Source organism: Dromiciops gliroides, chromosome 3 (genome assembly GCF_019393635.1).
Source record: "Dromiciops gliroides isolate mDroGli1 chromosome 3, mDroGli1.pri, whole genome shotgun sequence".
NCBI classification, from domain to species: Eukaryota; Metazoa; Chordata; class Mammalia; order Microbiotheria; family Microbiotheriidae; genus Dromiciops; species Dromiciops gliroides.
In genome coordinates, this window is record NC_057863.1 from 461,162,642 (window position 1) to 461,186,202 (window position 23,561).

Sequence of the window (23,561 nt, forward strand, 5' to 3'; positions counted from 1 at the left end):
ATAGAAAGTAAATCACATTAGGCAAAGACCTTGAACATCAGCACTAACTAGGTAAAAAACAAACAAAAAACATGTGTAAGCAATTCTTGTCAAGTGTTTCCATGGCATAGAACAAATAGGTTTAGGAGAGTATTAGATTTTGATTGTGTGGGAGGACACTCCCTAAGCTCCGGATGCTTAGACTAGCACTAAAGCTAAGATGCATGTATCACTGTTATCAGTGAATGATGATGTTTCAGCTTCAATATACCTCTAGAATCACATTTGAAGAATAGATTTGGTTGGTCTAGAAAAGCAACAAACTTACGATGCCATGCCAATTGTTTTAAAAATTAAATGGATAAAAAAAAAGGAGAAAATATAGCCAGAAAACCTATTGTGGAATAGATGCAAAAAAGGAATAAAAAAAAAAATTTAAAAAAAGAAAGAAATGCAAGTTATAAGGTACCCTGAATAAAAGATCTTCATTCTCTCTCTCTCTCTCTCTCTCTCTCTCTCTCTCTCTCTCTCTCTCTCTCTCTCTCTCTCTCTCTTGGTTCCATAGGATCCTATTACTCATAAATGTATACTCAGCAAATGTAACTATACACAAGAGAAGGCACACTGGATGGTTTTGTTCTCATCAATATCCATTTAAGCAAAGAAGAAGATGAAATGCAATAAACACATACCTCACTTTCAAGTCCATAATCCTGAACCAGTCTAATGTACAGAGTGGGGCTCCAATCCTTACCACCCTGCAGGTAAAGGCCAACTGTCCTACTTGGCCCTACTCTAAAATTGTGATTTTTGACAGCAGTATCTATGGTATCTTCAGCCATAGAACGGTAAGTTGTCCATTTTCCACCTGAAAACAGCATGTATAAGCAAATAAGTCACCAGATTGTCATACTGCACTGGTTTTGATTTTTTTTTAATTAACCAGTTATTAACTTCATTAGTAATAAAGTGATTCACTTGGTCATTGCTGACATGGCAATACAACATAATGGCATTAATTTAGATGGCAATAATGGCAAAAATTGCGACATTCTCAATGGCATTAATTCACATGCCAAAAGGTGGGATCTTTTCATTAGAGACCATCATCTGAGCCTCATGAAATACCGATTCGATTTCCCATACCTGCTATAGTAATAAGGCCACTTTCACTGGTATCAACAATATGATTTCGAGAGATTGACTGGGTATCTTTAGACTTAGGATCTGTAACAAGGGGCCGAATTCCACTCCAAGCTGCTAGGACATCTCCTCTTCTCACTGTGGAGAATAAAAATAAAGGGTGAATGTGCTAATTCATTAGCATGTCAAGAAAAGAGGTGCAATCTTTAAACAGTAGGATGAAGTTACAATCAACAGAAACAGAAGGAAAATAATGTGGACTCAGAGAGGGAAAATACTCTTAAATATAATATGGAAATGATTGACCAGGTGCCAAGTTGGACAGAAAAACAATCCAGAAATAATAATGAATATGAATTAAAGTAATGATTCTATTAATGCTCAAATGTATTAGCCTGACCAAAATTATCATTAAAAAATAAGTCTGACACTTGAGGAAATGCTGGTGGGGACTTGAAAATAATTGAGAGAAACTAATTTTCGACATCCTTCTAGATGGAGGTACCTGGTAGAAAAAATTGCCCCCCAAAGTACTCCTGAAATTCAAGAGCCCCATAACTCATTAAGGACCCTTTCCTTCCTAGAGGGTCTCTCCCCTCCTGTTTTTTCTATGGGAGAAAACATAGTTCCTTTAAAATTTTATTTAACCAAACAGATATAAGGACTATTGAATTTTTACCATTTAACAGAATTTATTCTTCCTGGGGGAATCCTTTCAATATTTTTTTTCAAGTCAAGAAGCATTTATTAAGTGCCTACTATATGCTAGGTACTATTCTTTCTTGTTACTTTTCATTACCTACTGCTGCTTCTATCTTTATGTTAACTCCTCCCATTTCATAATGTTTGAGGAACAGTTTTATGGGGAAAAGAAAAGTTCTTCAAATAGATACTTGTATCCTTTAAGGACATAGCACTCTCTAAATATAATGTAATATTGGCATAGATGCTCAAAGTTTTGCAAAGCACCTTCTTTCAAATAACCGAGAGGCAGGAAATACAAAATATGATTATTCCCATTTTATGAATGAGAACACTGTGGCACAGAGAGGTGGATTCACCAGCCAAAGGTCACCTAACCTAGGGTCAGAGATCAAACTCAAGTGTCTATTAAATTGTTGGCTCATAGATTTGGAGACAGAAATGACCGTAGAGGTCATCTAGTTCAACGTCCTTCATTTTACAAAAGTGCAAATTAAAGCCCAGAAAGGTTAGGGACTGGCCCAAAGTCACATACGTAAAAAGGTGCAGGGTCAGTATTTGAACTCCAAATTCAGTGCTCTTTCCATTAAACCATAATGACTCTCCAAGCTTAATATTCCTTTCATCACACCATGTGGCCTCTGTATGAATTCTCCCTGTCCAAAACACCTATGTTTACCTTAATCCTTTTTTGTTTGTTTTATTTGCGGGGCAATAAGGGTTGTGACTTGCCCAGGGTCACACAGCTAGTAAGTGTCAAGTGTCTGAGCTTGGATTTGAACTCAGTTCCTCCTGAATCCAGGGCCAGTGCTCTATCCACTGCACCACCTAGCTGCCCCCCCCCAATCTTTTTTAAGATCCCATTCCCAGTGGCTCTCTTCCCCTCACTTCTTATTCCTTTCTCTCATTTGCTATTCCTTTCTCTTTGGGGTTTTGCTTATTAGTTCCTTTTTCTCTCCTGCTTTTATCTGGATATATAATTCCCTCTCCCTGCCCCCATTTTTCCTTCTTAATCAAGTAGATTCCCCCTTCTCTTCCCCTTTGACTAGTCCTTTTCATTAGTTTTTTGGTTTTTTGGGGGGGTTTTGGCAGGGCAATGGGGGTTAAGTGACTTGCCCAGGGTCACACAGCTGGTAAGTGTCAAGTGTCTGAGGCCGGATTTGAACTCAGGTACTCCTGAATCCAGGGCCGGTGCTCTATCCACTATGCCACCTAGCCGCCCCCTCATTAGTTCTTTAAATTTCATTTCTGTACCCTTTCTCAGAAAGGATTTTTCCCACTTTGCTCAATATTCCATTTTCCTTCTGTCTACTCTAGACCCTCATTCTTTGATTCATGATACCTATGATCATCTGATCTCTCTTTTCTGTATTCCTCATCCAATCACAGCTTATATTCTAGGCCCCTCCTTCTAGGTGGTTTCTGCCATTGCTTTGTAGAGCTTGCTCCACAAATTCTCCTTTCCCACTCTGCCTCACCCTAAGAACTATGCCAGTTATTACAGGTGTCAGAGAGGACACTGCCCTATAGTGAAGCCCCTCATCCACCTTATCCCTAATTATGCAGCCCACCACTGATCTCTACCTTCCTCTGGTTACCTGTTTACCTCAACCCCCCCCCCAAGTCCATGGTCTTCCACTCCTCTAGGTGTTAAGTGTTCTCAGGAGTTCCAAACTCCCCCTTCCTCCCCAAGGTAGGACAAGCTGACTTTTCAAGCCCCAATCCTCTAGACCACACACAACTCAAGGTCCCCATCTCTCTTCACAGACCATCTTTCTTCTCCCACAGGAGCACAGATCAGTGGAAACCCCTTCCACCACCAAACCATGGCCTCATTCCTTTCCTTCCCTTTTCATTCCTCCCCCTCATCCTCATCTACTCCCCTGAAGGCTCTCCTCTTTCTGAAAGTATAGGGGACACCTCCCCCTCATTGCTAGCTCTCAATTAGACTCTGACACATCACACATTCCTCTCTCCCCAACTCTCCTCCCCCCTTGCACATATCCTCCCATGCTGTAATGTAGTTCCGCATAACAAACATTGATTCGGGTGTCACCAGCTTCTGCCCCTAATGCTTCATTCCAGTCACTACCACCAGATTTCTGCTTTCACCCATCTCCTTATGCATATTTAGAAAGACATTTCTTACTGGTCTTTTTGCTATCACTCTGCTACAGCTGCTGTTTGTATTAATTCCTCTCATATTTGTTGTTTGGGGGTATTTGAGAACCAATAATCGCTTAAACCCTGGTTTTCTTTATTTTTAAAAAAGCTCTAAAAATGTTTCAAGTGTTTCTTTATTATTGAACATTCATCTTTTTTCCAAATATGTTTAAGCTCAGATCTGCAGGTAAATCACCCTGGGCTGCATATCTTGAGTTCCACTGCACTTCAGAATACATTTCTTCCTACGTTTTCTGGTGGGTGCAGAACAGTCTTGAGTTTTATGAATTTCCTTTGTATTTGAAGGTCTTTCTCCCAATTGCTTGCAGAACTTATTGTTTCTAAATTGAATTATTAAATTTAATTACTATGTGTCTTAAGAGTTTACCATCAGGGGCAGCTAGGTGGTGCAGTGGATAAAGCACTGGCCCTGGATTCAGGAGGACCTGAGTTCAAATCCAAGCTCAGACACTTGACACTAGCTGAGTGACCTTGGGCAAGTCACTTAACCCTCATTGCCCCACCAAAAAAAAAAAAAAGAAAGAAAGAAAAAAAAAAGAGTTTACCATCTTGGTGGTTGTTTTTTTTTTTTTTCCTCACCCCTGGAGGTGATCTGTAAATTCTTTCAATTAGTATTGAATTTTCTGTGTTCAGAAGTTCTGGGCTGTTTTCCTATTACATCTTGCATTAATGGTGTGAAGTTTTTTTTGTCCTGTCATGTTCTTCTGAGAGACCTATAATCCTTAGGTTGTCTCAAACATATCCTGTCTTTAAGATCAGTATGTTTTGCTTGCATAATGAGCATATTTTCTTTTAATGCTACTTTTTGTTCCTTGCTTTCTAGATTGGCCTTTTCTTCTATATATTTGTTTTTCCAATCTATTGTATTTGTTTCTTTGGTGAGACTTGCCATCACAGATTCCAGTTTTCCTATTCTGCCCATTATTTTTGCTGCTCTCAGAATTCTCATTTCTCTTTTTAGTTACTTGGGAACATTGTGTTATAATTTCATGTTCTCACATTCCACAGGTTCTTCTGTCTCATCAAATGGTGGATCATTTTCCTTTGTTTTGCAGTATTAGGTATATGTGCCTAAATGTGTTTACTAGATGTGGAAGTCATATTTCCTTCTGCTGTTAAAGTCTTCCTTGTTGATTTATCTGCTCATGTTCAAGGTCTTTGAGTTTTCTTCTTCCTGAGATCTTTGGTAATTTCTGTTTTTTCCTCTGCTTCTCCATTCTGACAGTGATTTACTTGGGGACTGGATCTAAAAGTATCTCAGCCTCCTCCCATATTGGATAATTCACAGGTCTCTGTTTCTGGTGACTCTTGGGTAGACCAGAAGTGGCCCCACATGGTGGACAGTTTTGGTGACCTATCTCTTGCTCTGTCCCTTAGATCTCTGGCCTAGCACCAGTAGACTGCTGCACTGGTGGTACAAGTTATCTGGCCTGGGACTGGCAGTTCAGAGCTTTGGCACACTGGTGCTACACAGTTGGCAACCCCAAGCAGACGTTTGCTACATAAGAGCTGAGGCCCCACTGGCTATGTGTCGTAACCTTAGCAAATTTTCACAGCCTAGAGCCAGAATCTCTGAGGCAATGGAAAAAGGGAGGCGGAAGCCTAGGTGTAGGGAGTAAGTTTTGTTATAAGCCTATGCCAGTCCAGGAGGTAGGGGAATGGTGCCAAGTGAGCTCAGGGTCAGTTCATGGGTTTTAAGTTTTGTTTTTTTAACCTTTTCTTGGATTCTGGGTATCCTAATACATGGAGACAGGTGAGATTGTCTTGTCATTGGTTCATAATTTCTGTTTTGGAGGGGTTTGAGAGGTCATGAGGATAAGAGAAAATGTCTAGTACTCATTTTGTTGCTCACATAACCTAGGAGTAATACTTTTGTTTTTAAAATATCACTATACTACTTATTAGTGATTTAACCATATAGTGTCTAAGTCTTAAGTAGACTAGCCCCAAGGCATATATTTGTATTTATTCACTTTAGATTTATACTGTACATATTTATATATGAACTTAATGTCTCCTCCAACAGAACATAAGTTCCTTGCAAGCAGGAATTGTTTTATTCACACACTCAGCACAGTGCTTGGTATATTTTGTTGTTCAGTCATTTCTGACTCTTTGTGACCCCATTTGAAGTTTTCTTGGCAGAGATACTGGAGCAGTTTGCCATTTCCTTCTCCACTTATTTTATAGATGAGGAAAACTGAAACAAACAGTGTTAAGCCCAAAGTCACACATCTAGTACATGTCTGGAGCCAGATCTGAACTCTAGAACATACTGGAGTATGTCCAAAACCTACTCCAGGCTTGGCATTCTAGCCATTGTCCTATCTAGCTGCCTGGCTGGCACATAATAAGGGCTTAATGTTGACTGATTAATTGATTGATTACTTATATCTTCAAGGCTTAGCACAGTGTCTGCCACATTGTAGATCCTTAATAAATATTTGATGATTGATTGAAATTGGCAAGTATGAGAAATTGTTATAACTGGGGAAACTTAGCTTGGAAAGTAGCCTCAATTAAATAGTCCTAAATACCATAAATCCTTATTGAAGAGGGCTACCTGATGGATTTCAAAACTCAGATTCGAAAAAATTATGAGAGTGTAGTTGATCATCTGTTCCTCTGCAGATGCTAAGATTTAGAAAATAATGTTACATACTTCAAGAAGAGGCAGTTAGATTAGACAGATGGAAGAATCTTTCTATTTAAGGGGATGTGAGATACTGAAATTCCATGATGTAGAATTTCCTTTGTTAAGGAATCTTAAGACTAGTGGAATAGTTTAACTACAACCAGATGAGCAAATGCAGAGAATGTTTTGAGTGCTATCTTTAGTTTACCTGCAGAGTCAAAACTATCATGAGGTTTTTTATTTTGGTTTTAATTTTTGTGGGGGAGTAAGTGTGGAGAAAGAACCTGCAGCAAACAGTACTCTGGCATTTTCCATACCTATGAATTTTTATCACTTTGTAAAAGGAAATGAGGTAGCACTGATACCTTGGAGAGACCTGAGCAAGAGGAGGTGGGAAGAATGAGAAGGAAAAAGAGAGATAAGTCCTCAGAAAAGAAAGAGGAGTATTTAAAATCATACATACACAGAAAAACTGTATATTAATTATGTTTAGTATATGTATATTTATTGTTATTCAGACATTTTTCAGTCTTGTCTGACTCTTTATGACCCCATTTTGGGTTTTCTTGGCAAAGATACTGGAATGGGTTGTCATTTACTTCTCTAGCTCATTTTATAAATGAGGAAGCTGAAGCAAACAGGATTAAGTGACTTTCCCAGGGTCACAGAGCAGCTAGAAGGTGTCTGAGACCAGATTTGAATGGAGGAAGAATGAGTCTTACTTCACTCCAGGCCAGGCATTCTATCCACAAAGCCACCTGGCTGCCCCATATATATATGTGTAAGTGTTTATATATGTATACACATACACATGTATACACATACACACATGTATATGCATACATACATACACACACACACACTATCTTTTTTCCCCCTCTTAACCAATTCAATGGAACTCTGGTTAAAAAAAGCCTGTTGATATTCACCATGATGAGAAACACTGTTGCTAAATGAGTGAAGATCAGCATAAATTTCCAAAGGTGATGTTCTGTTCCTAGTTCCTCCACTCTCCTAAGTCACTTCCCAGGCATTGCATATCCTCGTGGAAGAGTTCTGGGTTTGGCAGAGATTTAGAAAGACTTCGCCTCGAATCCTGCCTATAGCAGGTGATAGCTATGTGGGCAAATTGCTTAACCTCCCTCAGCCTCAGTTTCCTCATCTCTAAAATGGGGATAAAATAACTATAGGATTTCCCTCACAGGGTGAAATAATGATGGAAAGGGCTTTACAAACCTTTAAGTGCTGCATAAACATGTGGCTGTTATCATTCCTTTTATTATCACCTTATTTAATCAACGGCACAGAAGTCACACTTCTAAAACATTTGACAAAATACTCTGGGTTTACAATCGCAGGCTGCATGCTGCTGGTAGAATTTTAACTCAACTGAATTGAGTTCTTAGTGCCACTTCAATTATATTAACACAGTGTTGAGACTGAATTTATTTATAAAATAAAGAACGTTTGCATGCCAAGTTAAGGAAAATATCAAAATTAAATACTTAAAATATAAAGTAGCCTATAGGGTACTTCATCTTAATTGGCTGCAGTTTCTGTTGCGGGTTTAGAGAGAAGTCTTCAGTCACATCTGAAGGCTCAAGCCAATGCCATACATATACATGAGTCCAAGGCTTCCTACTAAAGAGTTATCTGGGAAATGGTTTTAACAGATAGAACTTTGCTTAGAAGCAAATCTAACCACAAGTATCTAAGACCATTAACTGCAGATTCCAGTGCTCCAATGGATCCGTGGGAACTCTTAACAATGCAGATCATAACAAATTCATCGCTGCCTATCTCCTACCCTTCTAGTCTTCTTAGATCTTAGATTCCTCCACTACCATCATGAACTCCTAGGGATAGAAAAGTACTTATGGAGAACTAATCAGATTGCTGGACTTGGAATCAAGAAGATCCAACTTCAAATCCTGCCTGTGAAACTAACTAGCTGTGTGACCAAGGGCAGGTCACTTAACGTCTATAAAACTCTTTTTATTGGCATTATGGGAATAATGATCATCTGAGGCAACTACCTTAAAGGAATTGGGAGGATCCATTGTGCTTTGCAAACAAATGTTCAACTGCATTATCACTTCACAAATGTGAAAATAGTGCTAAACTTGGAGCCAGGAGACCTGGGTTCAGAATCTGTTTCTAATTTTTTTTGGGGGGGTGGGGCGGGGGAGGTTTAGAGAGCTACATAGAGTCATCTAGATCTGTAATTTAATTGATGTGGGGAAGCTGTGGGGAACAAACTCCTAATGATGCAGCCTAGCTACTGCTATGCCAGTTATGGTCTTAAGAGAGCTAACTGGGGCACTGAGGGACTGGGACCACAAGAGGGTCACACAGCCAGCCTGTGTCAGAGGCATGGCATCTGTTAATTATATAATAACAGGCAATCATTCACCTCTCACAACCTATTTTCTCATTCGTAAAATGGAGATAATGATTTGTAAAATGGATATATTATAATAATGCATAAGATTGTTATAAGGAAAGTGCTTTTATAAACCTTATCAATCTTGCTCTCACCTATGGATTTGGCTAGCCATTGACACTGTCCTTCTGGCTATTCCTCGAACAAGACAATCCACTGCACAATTCTGGACATTTTCATTGGCTGTGTCCCATGTATGGGTTGCTTTTCCTCCTCATCTCTGCTTCTTGGCTTCCTTGGCTTAAAAATCACAGCTAAAATCCCATATTCTATGAGAAGCGTTTCCTGATTACTGATGGTGCTAGTGCTTCCTTTTATTAATTCTCATTCATTCTTTCTCTCTCTTTCTCCCCTCTTCATATATATGTGTGTGTGTGTGTGTGTGTGTATGGTTTGTATAGACTCTTGTTTGTATTCTGTATCTTGTGTTTTTCACATAATTTTTTAAGTTGCCCCCCTCCATTAGAATGTGAGCTCCTTGGGATTAGGGACTGTCTTTTGTCTTGCTTTCTATTCCCAATGTTTTGCACCTAGTATGCATTTAAAAAATGCCCATTGATTGGTTGGGGGGAGCTCAGGTCCCCCCCACCAAGCAGACTTCAATTTCTCTCGGATGGTTTGGATAACTCCTTTACAGAAAGGGCTTGGGAGACTAAGGAGCCATATTATTGGGAGACACCTTACTTTCTAATAGCATAGGGTAGGTGAAACTGTTGTTAAATAATGATAAGATGCATATCTATTTGGGGAAAAAAGAGATGCCCTAGCTGACTTGGTGGTAATTCTAGGTCACTGGATGGGGGTGATGAAGAGTCCTAAATTAGTCCCTATGTTGAAAGAGGGCAGCCCCTCCATGGAGGTCTCTAAGAAGGAAAAATTTTTGTATCATTCGCCTGATGTTGCTCTTAAAGAGAGGGAAACTGAGGCCCAGATGTTTGAAGAGACTTGCCCAATAGGATGCTTCTTTGTATTTTCCACAGTTGCTGGCATGGTGCCTTAGACCAAGTAAGAAATCAATAAATATTTGCCAAAGGAATGTTGACTAGTGAGTGATTTGTCCTGCTTCAGCCTCATTTTCTGCCTGGATGTCCCTTAAGCCAAAGGAAGATATTAGTCTGGGAGAGACAGTGTAGAGAATGTTGCAATTGGGAGTCAGAAATGATCTTGGTTCAAATACTGCCTCTGACACTTTAGCCAAGTCATTTGACCTCTCTGAACCTCAGTTTCTTCTTCATTTATAATATGGAAGTGATGAAGACAATCTATAGAATCTAGCATTCCCCTTCCCAAGGACCTAATAAAATAAATGGTCTAGAGCAAGATTCACTAAGCAACAGATGGGGATCTTCAATGAGAGTATAGGTTCCAGAGTCAAAGGTCCTAGGTTCAAATTTCCTTAACTCTTATGACATGTGTGACCTTGGGAAAATCATGTAGCCTATTTCCTTATTTCTGAAGTGAGGGAGGTGAATTAAATGGCCTCTGTGGTTCCTTCCAGATGTACATCTGTAATCCCAAGTAGACAGCTACCTAATGAGAAGGCTAGGTGGCATAGTGGATAGAGTGCTGGATTCAGGAAGATCAGAATTCAAATTCTCCCTCATACAATTACTGGCTATGTGACCTAAGTGAATCATTTAATCTCCATCTGCCTCAATTTCTTCATCTATAAAGAAGGGATAAAAATAGCACCTATCTTCCATGATTGTTATGACTATCAAATGAGATATTTGTAATGTGCCTTGAAAATCTTAAAACATTATATATAATTCTAGCTGTTACTATTTATTACTATTATTATAGCAACACAACCCAGAGCCTCAAAAAGAGTGATTTTGTTTTCTCAAATTGTCACTCAAACCAGAAACCTAAAGAAGTTTGTTTTTGTTTGTTCGTTTGAAATAGATATTTAGGGGCAGCTAAGTGGCACAGTGGATAGAGCACTGGCCCTGGAGTCAGGAGTACCTGAGTTCAAATCCAGCCTCAGACACTTAACACTTACCAGCTGTGTGACCCTGGGCAAGTCACTTAACCCCAATTGCCTCACTAAAAGCAAAACAAAAAACAAACAAACAAAACAAAAAAAGAAATAGCTATTTAACACTGTCTGCATGATAAAGTCTTTGGTAGCACTAATTAAAACACCAACTTTACCAATTTATTCCCTAAATCTTCACAAACTTGCAAGACCTTGCACCAAGCAGAATGCCACATCCCCTAAGTATCCAGTTAGTCTCCAAGAAATTCAAAGTATTCTCTACATTCTGCCACAGCATCCTCTACCATCAAAAACCTAAGAGAAACTGGGCTTATGTGGCAAGAGAAGAAATAAATGTCAGGGCTCTAGTGAACTTTATATGAGGTTTGCAATGGCTGTATATTTATATAATGGAGGCATTCTCTATTCATAAATGCTCCATTAACAGAAACTTTGTAAGAAAAATTAAGGAAGATAAATTGGAGTCAAAGCAATGAGGGGGAAAAAAAATCATCATTAGCTGATATGGTATTGAATTGAGGTTTTTTTTTAAAAGAGCCAATTCCATAGATGCTAAAAGCAACCTACAATACCCTCTCAGTGAATTTACAGCCTGATATGAGTTCATGGCAAATTTAGTAAAGGCAAAATTAGAAAATTAATTTTTCATCTATAACAGGTACCCACCTGACTTATTTTCTAATGGCTTACAATACAAACATCTTACCTGCACCTTATTAAATGTAAAATACCAAAAGCCAAAGTGACTAAACACTGAGGCTGAATAGTAAACTTTTTCATTTAAAAAAAAAAAGGAACATAGTTTTTCAATTACAATTATTATCATTCCTTCTAAACTTGCAGGTATATCCATTGTATTTTCGGTTAAAGCTTGCAGTAGAAAATAACATACAACATTTAGGCTAAGAAAAATGAATAGCTCTGTTTCATCTTGTGCTATTTGTGAGTATGTTTTTTTGCTTTCCTGTGTTTGCTACTAAAAAAAAAAATCAGTGCAAATATCTAAATGAACAAGGGGGTGGGGGAAGGGGGAGGGGAGAGAAGTGTCAGAAATCAATACTTCTCTAGCAGCATGTTTAACCTGCTGAAATGAAGTGTTAATCACAGAAATAAGATACCATATTACATTTATAAACTAATGAAACTAGGAAAAGCAAAGCGTGTGACACGATAATTAAACAGCTGGAACACATCCAAGCCTGTGTGTAAGTTGATAACCCTGGTGCCGTCTCTGGCAGTTAAAAAGCAGGTCTGCAGTGAGGTGATATGGCCAGCTTCGTTGTTAATTGAATAACAGGCCATCTATAAACACTACTAATTGCACATGTGAAAACCTGTGTATAACTAGTGGAACTGCCTTCAGAAGCACTTGGGGGAAAAAAAAAACTACTTGGGTGAAAGAGCCTGCAAATATTCTGTCTCCCTTAATTCCTCTAAGTCATAGTTTAGGCTGGCCACCACATCCATTTTATTAACCTCTTTACTACAGACTTAATGATACATTTTTTCTTGAGATTATTTTTCTTCTTAACTCAATACAAAGAACAGAACTATCAATTTCCCATTTCAGGAAAGAACAAACAAGTAATCTAGAAATTTCAGCCTGTGAATGGAAAGCTTTCTAAATTGCAAAAGAAGACATGATCTTATTCCCAACAGGCAAAATGCTTTTCGGAATTATTCTGACGCATTTTGCAGCAGATGAACAGCACAGAGTGTGAAGATTTGACAGTTGTTTTTTTTTTTCCCCTTCTTTAAGCATTATAGCCATTTGGGGAGGCTCGGAAACTGTTCTGAGAATTTTATTTATTCATTCATTTAATAAATTCTTTTTTAAATGACTTGATTTCACTTCTGATGAATGAGAACTATTTTCAAAATATTTCAAACCGTGCTCTTAACCAATCATTTTTTTTAATCTGTAGGGGAGACTAGTTGGCCCAAGGGAGTAGTTACGGGATGTGGAACCTCTTCTAGGTTAACAGTTCAAATCTAAATCAGGTCAGTTGAGAGCAAAGGTCATTGCCATTCCCCAGCTGCTTAGGAGGTTCTGTGAAATGAATGGATGAACTCAATCCAGTCCCTACCTGACAAGCATACACATCACAGACCCATATAACACCAGTGAGAAATGTATTTGGTATAGCGCCTAGCACATTATTAGCAACTCAAATATGAAAACATATAGATGAAACAGAAACGAGTCAATTGACTGACTGGAGGATGAAATTCAAGGCTTCTATTAAAAAAAAAAACTTTACCTAAGCTTCAAAAAGATGATTCTTTCAGGGACCAATAAAATTCCTTTAGAAAAATATGAATCTTAATACCATGTTTCATTGCTAATGGGAAAAAGATATTGCCCATCCTTGCAAGCTACTACTCTTATTTTTAGCATTATTTTGATATTTTCCCCAAAATAAATCTTATGCTCCCATCAACAAATATATGGGCAGGGGGAAATGTTATAAAAAGTGATTGGTGAGAAAGTTAAAGAAAAAAAAACCCACAACAAAAATGCATAGTATAACTTTAACAAGGTAGTAAAAATAATGTCCTTTTTGAAAGTATCCATGACTTATAAACTTTTCTGGGTATTTAAGTAGATTTTTGTTCTAGTTGTCATTATTACTTTCCTTAGTAATATACTGGTATTCAAAATGTATATTGTTCTATTGGTTCTGCTTTCTTCCATCTGTGTCACCCCCATTTTGTTGCTGTTCATGTCTAACTCCTCATGACCCTATATGGGATTTTCTTGGCAAAAATACTAGAATGATTTGCCAGTTCCTTCTCTACCTCATTTTAACAGATAAGGAAGTGATGCAAATGGGGATAAGTGATTTGCCCAAGGTCACACAGGTAATAAGTATCTGAGGCCAGATTTAAAATCAGGGAGATGAGTATTCCTAACTCCAAGCCTGGAACTTTATACACTGTGCCACCCAGCTGCCTTGTCACCTCTATCCAAGTCCTCCATTCCTTTAAATTGTTCATATTCATTTTTATAATGACAGAATGATATTCCAGTACATTAATAAACCAAATTTTTTCTGTCACTCCCCAAATGATAAGAATGGTTTGATTTCACAGGTTTGGTTTTTGTGGGTTTTTTAATTTTTGTTTTTATTATTAAGTATAGTTTTCTGGGAAATTTTTTTTAGTATATCTTTCCTTTGTATAACCACCAATGGAATCTTAGTAGTGGGATTATTAAATCAATGGTCATAAATTTTCCAATAATTTTTATTATATAATTCCAAATTATCTTTCAAAAAAAAATTGAACTAATTCACAGTTCCACCAGCAATGTATTAGCATGTGATTTTTTTTCAGCAACACAATGGCACCAAATATCATCTCCAATTATTTATGCCAATTTGATGTGTTTCTAAGGGATGTATTCATTTTCATTTATCTGATTATTAATTTGAATTTTTCACATGTTCATTGATAATATGAGTTTCTTTTTGCAAGACCTGCATTTTTATGTCCTTTGACCACTTAGAACAGTAGTTCTTAATGTTTGTGTTTATATCATGGACATCTGTGGCAGTCTGGTGTATCATAAGGACCCCTCCTTAGAAAAATATTTTTCAATAATTGAAAAAGAATGCTAAATTTCAGATACAGATTAGTGAAAATAAATATGTGTTTTTTACCCATCCCACAGACCCTCCCCACCCAAATCTATAAACAAACTCTTTAGGGATCTGTGGACTCCAAGTAAAGAATCTTCGACTCTGAGAGATCTTATTCTGATAAATTTTTGTCATGTCATTATAGGCTTCAGATATGATTTTTGTCAGAAATGTTTATTGTAAAGACTTTTTCCCCAGTGAATTTCCTTACTTGTTCTAAATGCGTTTTGTTTTGCAAATTTTATACGATAGAATTTATACATTTTTTTCTTTGAAGATGGTTAAGTATTCTCCCCCTCTCCACAGTTTTAAAAGACACAACATTCCTCCCCATTGTGGTCCCCTCATTTTGTTTACTGAGTCATAATTAGATTGTTGATCTACTTAGAATTTGTTCTGGTGTGAAAATTCTTAGGCAAGAAGATCCTTAGAAATTAAATGAAACTACACTGTCGCTAATTCTTATTCCCAGCTAGAGTCGATGTCATGCCCCACCATAGTGTCTTTGATGTGTTAGAGGGCTGGATGAAAAGTTCCTAAGGATCTTTGATTTTTTTTTTTTAAAAGGCTACCTAAACCAAGATATGATAAACAGTGATAAGAAGAGAGCAAGAGAGAGGGAGTGTAGGAAGGGGGCCTCTCAGGATGCTAAGATATATCTAACACTTTTATCACAGGTGCTTCCCACCTGGAAAGCTGATCTACAGATGTTTTCAGACCCAGAAGTTGAAGACCTGACTAGCCATGCTCAGTTAACAATTTCAACCACTTTTCTTAAAATCAAACTTGATCATAGCTGTCCATTACTTTTAACTGTTCCACTACTACCAAAAAGCTCTCAAAGTGGGGTTAACCACGAAGGCCAACCAAAGCTGTGATCATACTTCATTTATTTGCAGGTGGTATCAATATGGAGGACTTAATACCAGCTGCTCATTGGCACTACCTACATCACAGAATTGTTGGGAAGAAGGGTGTTGGGTTGTTGTTGTTTTTTTAACTTTGTACATATATAAATATGTTGTCAGTCTTATTCTTACCCTTACTGTATTTTTATTGTATTTACTGTATTTATTTATCATATGTAAATCAAGTTGTGCTAAACACTGCCTCCTCTAATTTGGAATCCAGTAAGCTCTCTTCCTTTGGGACCTATATGTCATCATGTTTTGCCCAGACTCTTAGCAATGGAATAAAGCAACCCTACTACTCCCACTCCTGATAGTTACCACATATGAACGCTAAGGAACCAGAAATGGGCAGCATAAATTCCTGCTTCCAAGTTAATTTCTTTCTTAACTACAGAAGTTTTAGATTCCTAAATATCTGGGTTCAGATAGAAACCCACTTTTTCTAACCAATCTACTTAACTATAATACCACTTGCCTTCTCAAAAGACCTCTTCAAAGTGGTAATTTATTTCAATATAATTTTATATATATGTGCCAACCTTTAACAAGATTTTTCATATTATAAAATTCCAGCAAAATAAATTGAAGCCCTTCTAAATTAAGTAATCCTTTCATTTTTGAAGGCACTGGAATATTTTTCTACTAAATAATTCAGTATTTGGGGGGGGGGTTCCTAATGGACTTAATCCACACTTGATATATAAGTGATATATTTCAAGCTTCAAGGTAAAGAATAGTTGCTCAGTAATCAGAGAATTTGGGATCAAACCTAGGTCTACTACTACTTATTTGGTCTAGGGTAAGTCTTATCTCTTCTTTGTCCCCAGTTTCCTCATCAGTAAAATCAGGGGTTAGGTAAAATGACCTTTGAGCCCTCTTCCAGCTTTAAGTCTATGATACTAGGATCCATTTATTTTTTGTATATAAATATGTGGCTCTGTATACATATATAAACACTCAAAGACCCATATGATTCTGTTTCCATTTATGTTTACCTAATGAACACATTATCATAGCAGGGGCAGGTAGGTGGTAAAGAATAGAGCATCCCTGGGCCTAGAGTCAGGAATAACTGAGTTCAAATCCAGCCTCAGGTACTTACAGGCTGTGTTACCCTAGGCAAATCACTTAGCCTCTGGTTGCCTCAATTGTTATAAGGATTAAATGAGATAATATTTCTAAAGCATTAGCAGAGTGGCTGGTGCATAGTTGTTGGTTGTCCTTAGTTCTCAAAGAGGACCATGACATCGGGGTCATATCATGACTTGTATTGAATTGGATTTAAGTGAGGGAGGACTGTACAAGGTCACATCCTACACATACATACATACATATATACATATATACATATGCACACACACACATATATATGTATATATATGTGTATATATACATATATATAAATATATATATATATATAAATCAGAATAACTGGAGATAGCCCTGGATATTTATGGCAATTGGAGTCACACAGGTCTCCAGGTCACACAGCTAATAAGTTTCTAAGGTGAGATTTGAATTCAGGTCCCTCTACTCCAGGACCAGTGCTCTATCCACTGTGCCACCTAGCTTCCCTGCACAGCTATGTGTCCTGGCACATAGTAAGTGCTGTATAAATGATAGTTATGGTTAATATTATTATTTCTATTTATTATTATGCTCATGGTAGTAGTAGTAGTAGTTATATTATATGTGAATTAATTATATATTTTATTATTATATATTCTATTATATATTTTAATATGATATAATAATTACTATTATTGTTACTGTTATTGTTATGATTATAGCAGCTTTTCAAGCACACAAATTCAACACCAATATGATCAGTAGTTCTCAAAGTATAGTCCAAAGACTACTGAGGACCCCCAAAACCTTTTCAGGGAGTGTGCAAAGTCAAAACTATTTCCTTAATAATACATATATGTTATTTGCATATTAGAATACTCCTCTCCTTTTCAACTACATTATCTGTGTGAGGCTGGGTTTTCTTCATATATTTCAACCAAAACAACACATCGCAACAGATTGAATGCAGAAGAAGAGATGAGAATCCAGCTGTCTTCTATTAAGGCAGACACTAAAGAGATTTTTTTTAAAAAAATATAAAACAATGCCACTCTTCTCACTTGCTTTTTTTTGTTTTGGAAAATTTAGGTTGTTTTATTTTAAATACAAAAATGATGCCTATATTAAAGTGTAATGAGTTGTTATTTTAAACATAAATTTAGGAGAACATTATATACCATAACAGCAACATTGTGTGATGATCAGCTGTGATAGACTTAGCTCTTGTCAACAATACAATGATCCAAGACAATTCCAAAAGACTCATGATGGAAAATCTTCTACAGATCCAGAAAAAGAACTGTAGGATCTGAATGAAGATTGAACCATACTATTTTTTTACTTTTGGGGTTTTTTTTCTTTTTTAAGGTTTTTCCATTTTGTTCTGTTTTTTCTTTCACATGACTAATGTGGAAATATGTTTAATGTGATTGTACATATGTCACCTGTATCAGATTGCTTGCCGTCTTAGGGAAGGGAGAGGGAAAGGAGGGAGAAAAATTTGAAACTCAAAATCTTATAAAGAGGAATGTTGAAAATTATCTTTACATGTAACTGGAAAAAAAATAAAATGCTATTTTAAAAAAAGAAAAGATCAAGAGACAACGAAATAAAAGAAGCCTGGATAGGGAACAACTCTAGTCAGTTAGCATGGTCAATAATATTACTGTACTATCAAAGGCACATACCACCTTTGGCTAACTATTAATAAACTGTTTTTCAGGTAATATAAAAAATAAACATATTAATTTTATTTTTAAATATACGAGTATTAATTTCCAGTATGGCAAATATTATAGATGTAACCCACATAAAACAAAAGCTCTTTGGGGTCCACAATAATTTTAAGGGGTCCTCAGACCAAAAAGTTTGAGAACTGCTGCTTTAAATAATATATAAAGAAGAGGTGTCAAACACATGGCCTATGGCAAAATTCCCCAGTAATTGAAATGTAATTGAAAATTGTGGGTTTTTAAAAAAATAAATAAGAATACAATACAACATAGTGTTAATTTGTAGTTTTCTAAGTTAATATACTGTAACTGGTATCCATATTTATTTGAATTTGACACCAGCACAGACTACATTATTAACCAGAGAACTAATAGAAACTTCCCTCCCTCTAACAAACAATAAGTGGGAAAAAGCTTATATTGTTCCGCATTAAGATGTTGAAGCGAAAATATATTAGGGAAAATAGTAAGAGGTAAATAATAAGAACTCACATTTATATAAATTTTAAGGTCTAGGGCTTTTCTTCACAATAAAAAGGTAAGTAGAGTAGAAAGCAGCATAGTATAGCAGATAGGATACTGGACTTGCAACCTGGATTCAAATTCTGCTTCAGATACTTAATAGCTGTATGATTATTAGCAATTACTTAACTTTCCTGACCCTCAGTTTCCTCATCTATAAAATGTAGATAACAGTAAGACCTACCCACATGATTGCTGGGAAGATCAAATATAAAATACCTTACAAAAGTGAAAGCCCTAAAAAATGTCAGCTATTAGAATTATTATTATTATTATTACTGTCAACATTATTATCTCCTAATTTTAGTGGTGAAAAAAAGTGGGCCCAGAGAGCTTAAGTGACTTGTCCATAGTCAAATAACCTTGTAAGTACTAAGAATAGAACAGATCATTCTTCACAGAAACCACTATTACAGCAGGTGTTTGGTAGGAAAGTAGATTGAGATGGCATGTGGTAATACTCAACGGATCTGTGATTTTGTCAGCACAGAGAACTCCCTCCACCAACACAAACTGCTACTTGCCTATGGTTTAGTATGATATTGAAAAATGTTAAACCTGGCAAATATATCAAAGGAATGTTACCAAATTGACACCAGATTAAAAAAATAATAACAAAAAACAAAAACCTGCAAACACCCTTTAGGAAGAACAATATCAAAAAATGGACTTTTTAACTAAACAAGAGAAGGCAGCCTCAGAATCCTTAGCTAAATCCAGTGAATATTGCACTTTCTCAACAAAGAGGGGCTATTAAACCCTTAGCAAGATTCTTAGAACCAAAGCCTCAGCTATCACATCTCTTTCTATCTGCTTATTTGCTAAATTCTTTTCTCCCTTTTCTGAACCTCTGGATACAAAACAAATAACACTCAAAGCTTCACTCCAGCTCAGAAGTGACAGGAAATTCAGAATATACATCTAACTATTATGATAACCACCTTTAACTGAAAAATACCAGAAAATACAGAAAGTAAGCAGAACTGGTGGGAGACAAGAAAACCAGGGGCAGCTAGGTGGCACAGTGGATAAAGCACTGGCTCTGGATTCAGGAGGACCTGAGTTCAAATCCAGCCTCAGACACTCGACACTTACTAGCTGTGTGACCTTGGGCAAGTCACTTAACCCTCGTTGCCCCACCAAAACCAAAACAAAACAAAACAAAACAAATAAATATTATCATGTAAGCTGGTCACTATGACATGAACATCTTCCAAAAGCCTTCTAAAGTTCACAATCCCAGGACTGGGAAGGGTATGTGTGAAGATCAGAAGACAGGGGAAGGACATGGTATACTTTCCCAGAAACTAAAAAGAGATGAAGCTTTAAGGAAGCCAAGTATTACCTTCAACATCACAACTTAGGTAGTTGCGTACTTCATTCAAGATGAAGTTAATATCTTCCTCCGAAGGAATAGGATGTGAAGTGATATCAGTTGGGCTGTCAGTTGTCCCAGCTATGGTCATCTTTTGCCAGGGCAAGAAGAAAATAACTCGTCCATCACTGGTGGCAGGGTCAAGTAGTCCCATACTCTCTGGGCTGAAGTAAAGAAAAGAGTTACTCATTTCTGAACTGGTATAAGAGAAACTGGTTATACACATCTCTAAAGGACAATTTTCATCCACCATTCTCAAGCATCCAAATGACAGCTTTCACTTTCCTTTTCTACTTGAAAACCTATAAAAGAAGAACCCTTAACAAGGATTCCATGGGTACTTCTGCTTAAGTACTTTATTCAGGCAGAGAATTTTAATGGAATGGCAATGGTAGACAATAGTCCCCAAATAGCAAAGAAGGTTAAATTTTAAAAGTCACATTAAAAGACAAAAGTTTTATCTTTTATTTTTGTATCATCTTCAGTTCCAAATATATCTCCTTTCCTCCCAGAGAGTCATCCTTTATAACAAAGAAGAAAAAAGAGGGGGAAAAAGCCACTTTTATAAAATAACCCATTAACCAAGGCCAACATTATATGGAGTGTTCTACACCCTAGATGTTACACACACACACACACACACACACACACACACACACACACACACACACACACACACACACACACGGAGAGAGGTGCAGACTCATCCTTTGAAAGTCATATTTTCAAATGACCAACTTTACATATGTTTGTGTGTATATATGTATGTATGCATATATGTATGAATGTATATGTGTATATATCTACATATCTGAATATTCCTAAAATCATTTAAAATGTCTATCAAAAGGAAATATTTGTTACATCACTTTTTAATTATTTTGATCCCCATGTTTGCTACCTGGAGCATCCATATAGCATGCTGGCTCAGGCTAAATGCCCATGATTTTAAAGAGGTCAGTTAGGGGTAGACAGCTCTGCAATCTCTAAAGTATGATGAAAAGTTTTTCATTGGGATTTTTGGTATACTTGTTAGTGAGAGGTCTCCAGGGTATATTCAAGAAAAAGGCTATAATATATTCCAGAAACTGATCTGAAATGAAATTCTTCACTCCTTTGGGCATGGACATAACCTGTGCCCTTTACAGCTTAAGGTAGATTTCTATTACTACCATGAAACCAGGATAACTTAAAGAAGTGGTTTCATAAGAAAGGAGATTTCTACTATTATAGAAATCCCAAAAAGCTTGATTTAGTACGGTGCTGTGCACAGAGCAAGCATTTTGAGGATGCCTTTTTAAAAATTAAGTTGATGCTGGAATAAACATGAGAAGAAAGGGCAATGAAAGCCCAAGTGAAGGTAAATTATGCTCACCAGCCAGAACATCCTACAGGAAACACAGATTTTTTAACGAATGTATTTTTATTCAATCATTCCACTAATCAGCATTTATGAAATGACTACTATGTGTCAGGCACTAGGCTAGACATTAACATAACAAAAAAGAAGTCTGGCTCTCAAGCAATGTACTTTCTATTAGGGAAAACAACATATACACATAAAAGTATATACAAAACTCCCCACCCCTTTAGGTCTAGACCACTGATTTCTGTGGTGCAGGAAACTTTTAGTAAAAAAACAACATTATATATATATATATATATATATATATATATATATATATATATATATATATATAAAATACACACACACACACACACACACACACACCCTACCAATGCAGGTCTGCACTTGTTCATCCACCTTAGATCTTAAAGAATGTCTGGACACTTAAAGCCTAAGTGACTTGGGAATAGGACTTGAATGTATGTCAGAAGCAGAACTTGAACCCAATTAGGAAGGAAGGAAAGAGAAAAAAGAGGAAGGAATAAAGGAAGGGAAAAAGAGAGGGAAGAAATAAGAATCCACTAAATGCCTACTATGTACCAGGCACTGTGCCAACAGCTTCACAAATTTTATCTTATTCAATCCTGATGACAACCCTGGGAGGAAGGTGATATTTCTGTTACCATTTTACAGTTGAGGAAACTGAGTCAAGAAGAGTGTTACTTGCCCAGTGTTACCTCTGTTACTTGCTACCGGTATTACCTGAAGCTGAATTTCCATAAATAACATCACAAAAAGGAGGTGGAAATGAGATGCTTGCTGTCTCTCAAGCTCATTTTACAGATGAGAAAACTTGCCCAGAGTCATACAGCTATGTGATATCTGAGGCAAGTTTTGAACCCAGGTTTTGAATCCAAACCCAGTGCTCTAACTGCTACACCACCTAGCTACTTCTGGGCATATTAACCTGTTATTTACCTTATTCTTTTTTTTGTTAAGGAAGGCACACCCAGTCTTCCCTGTATTGGAAAGGCTCTGCTGGACTTGTGAAATACCTGTCCTGGGTTCCTAGTATTTGATAGATTAAGCCTTTTTTTAAAGCTTGAGAGACACCAAACAAATTTCCTTTTTGTTGTGTTACTCAAGGAAAGCTAGCATTGTTCTTTAACAAAAATTCAGAACATTTTGCAATCATGTTTCAAACGTTTGGACCAATATAGCTAAAATCTCACTTTCATTCAGAGGTAATCTAAAAGGAAAAACTTTTTGCACTGGCCTTCTTAAGCATTATGCCTATGTGGTGTTCCCATCATTGACTACATATGGAAAGCTCATAGATATGGTTCCCTGGAGACTAAGGGTGGTGGTGGTGGTGGTGGTGGTGGTGGTGATGATGATGATGAAGAAGAAGAAGAATGCTAGGAGGTAGGTGCTACTATCCCCATTTTACAGACAAGAAAAATGAGGTAAATAGAGCTTAAGTGACTTGCCCAGAATCACAAAGCTAGCGAGTGTCTGAGGCCGGATTTTAACTTGGGTCTTCCTGACTCCTGGCCCAACACTCCAATCACTTGCACCATCTAGCTGCTCAAAATGTTTGTTTCACATCCTATGTTCACTTTGGGTTTTTTGGTTTGTTTTTTCTTGTGGTTTTTCCCTTTTGTTCTGATTCTTTTTTCATAACATGATTAATGTGGAATTATGTTTAACATGATTGTACATATATAACCTATATCAGATTGCTTTCTGTCTTGGGGAGGGAGGAGGGAAGAGAGGGAGGGAGAAAAATCTGGAACTCCAAATCTTACACAAATGAATGTTGAAAACTAAAATAAAAATACTATTGCTTATTATAATTTTTTTAAATGTTTGCTTCAG

At 36.9% G+C, this 23,561-nt stretch overlaps 1 protein-coding gene across 3 annotated transcripts in view; it reads right to left on the bottom strand.

The window, feature by feature from the left end:
* The window catches only part of GPD2 (glycerol-3-phosphate dehydrogenase 2), a 214,008-nt gene that overhangs the window by 36,453 nt on the left and 153,994 nt on the right, over positions 1-23,561 (bottom strand). For all 3 annotated transcript variants that reach the window (XM_043991224.1, XM_043991226.1, XM_043991225.1), the window contains exons 9-11: positions 20,306-20,499; positions 1,126-1,260; positions 672-847 (exon numbers count right to left, since the gene is read on the bottom strand). In XM_043991224.1, coding sequence (XP_043847159.1) covers positions 672-847; positions 1,126-1,260; positions 20,306-20,499 — 505 coding nt within the window. The remainder of the gene's footprint in view (positions 1-671; positions 848-1,125; positions 1,261-20,305; positions 20,500-23,561) is intronic.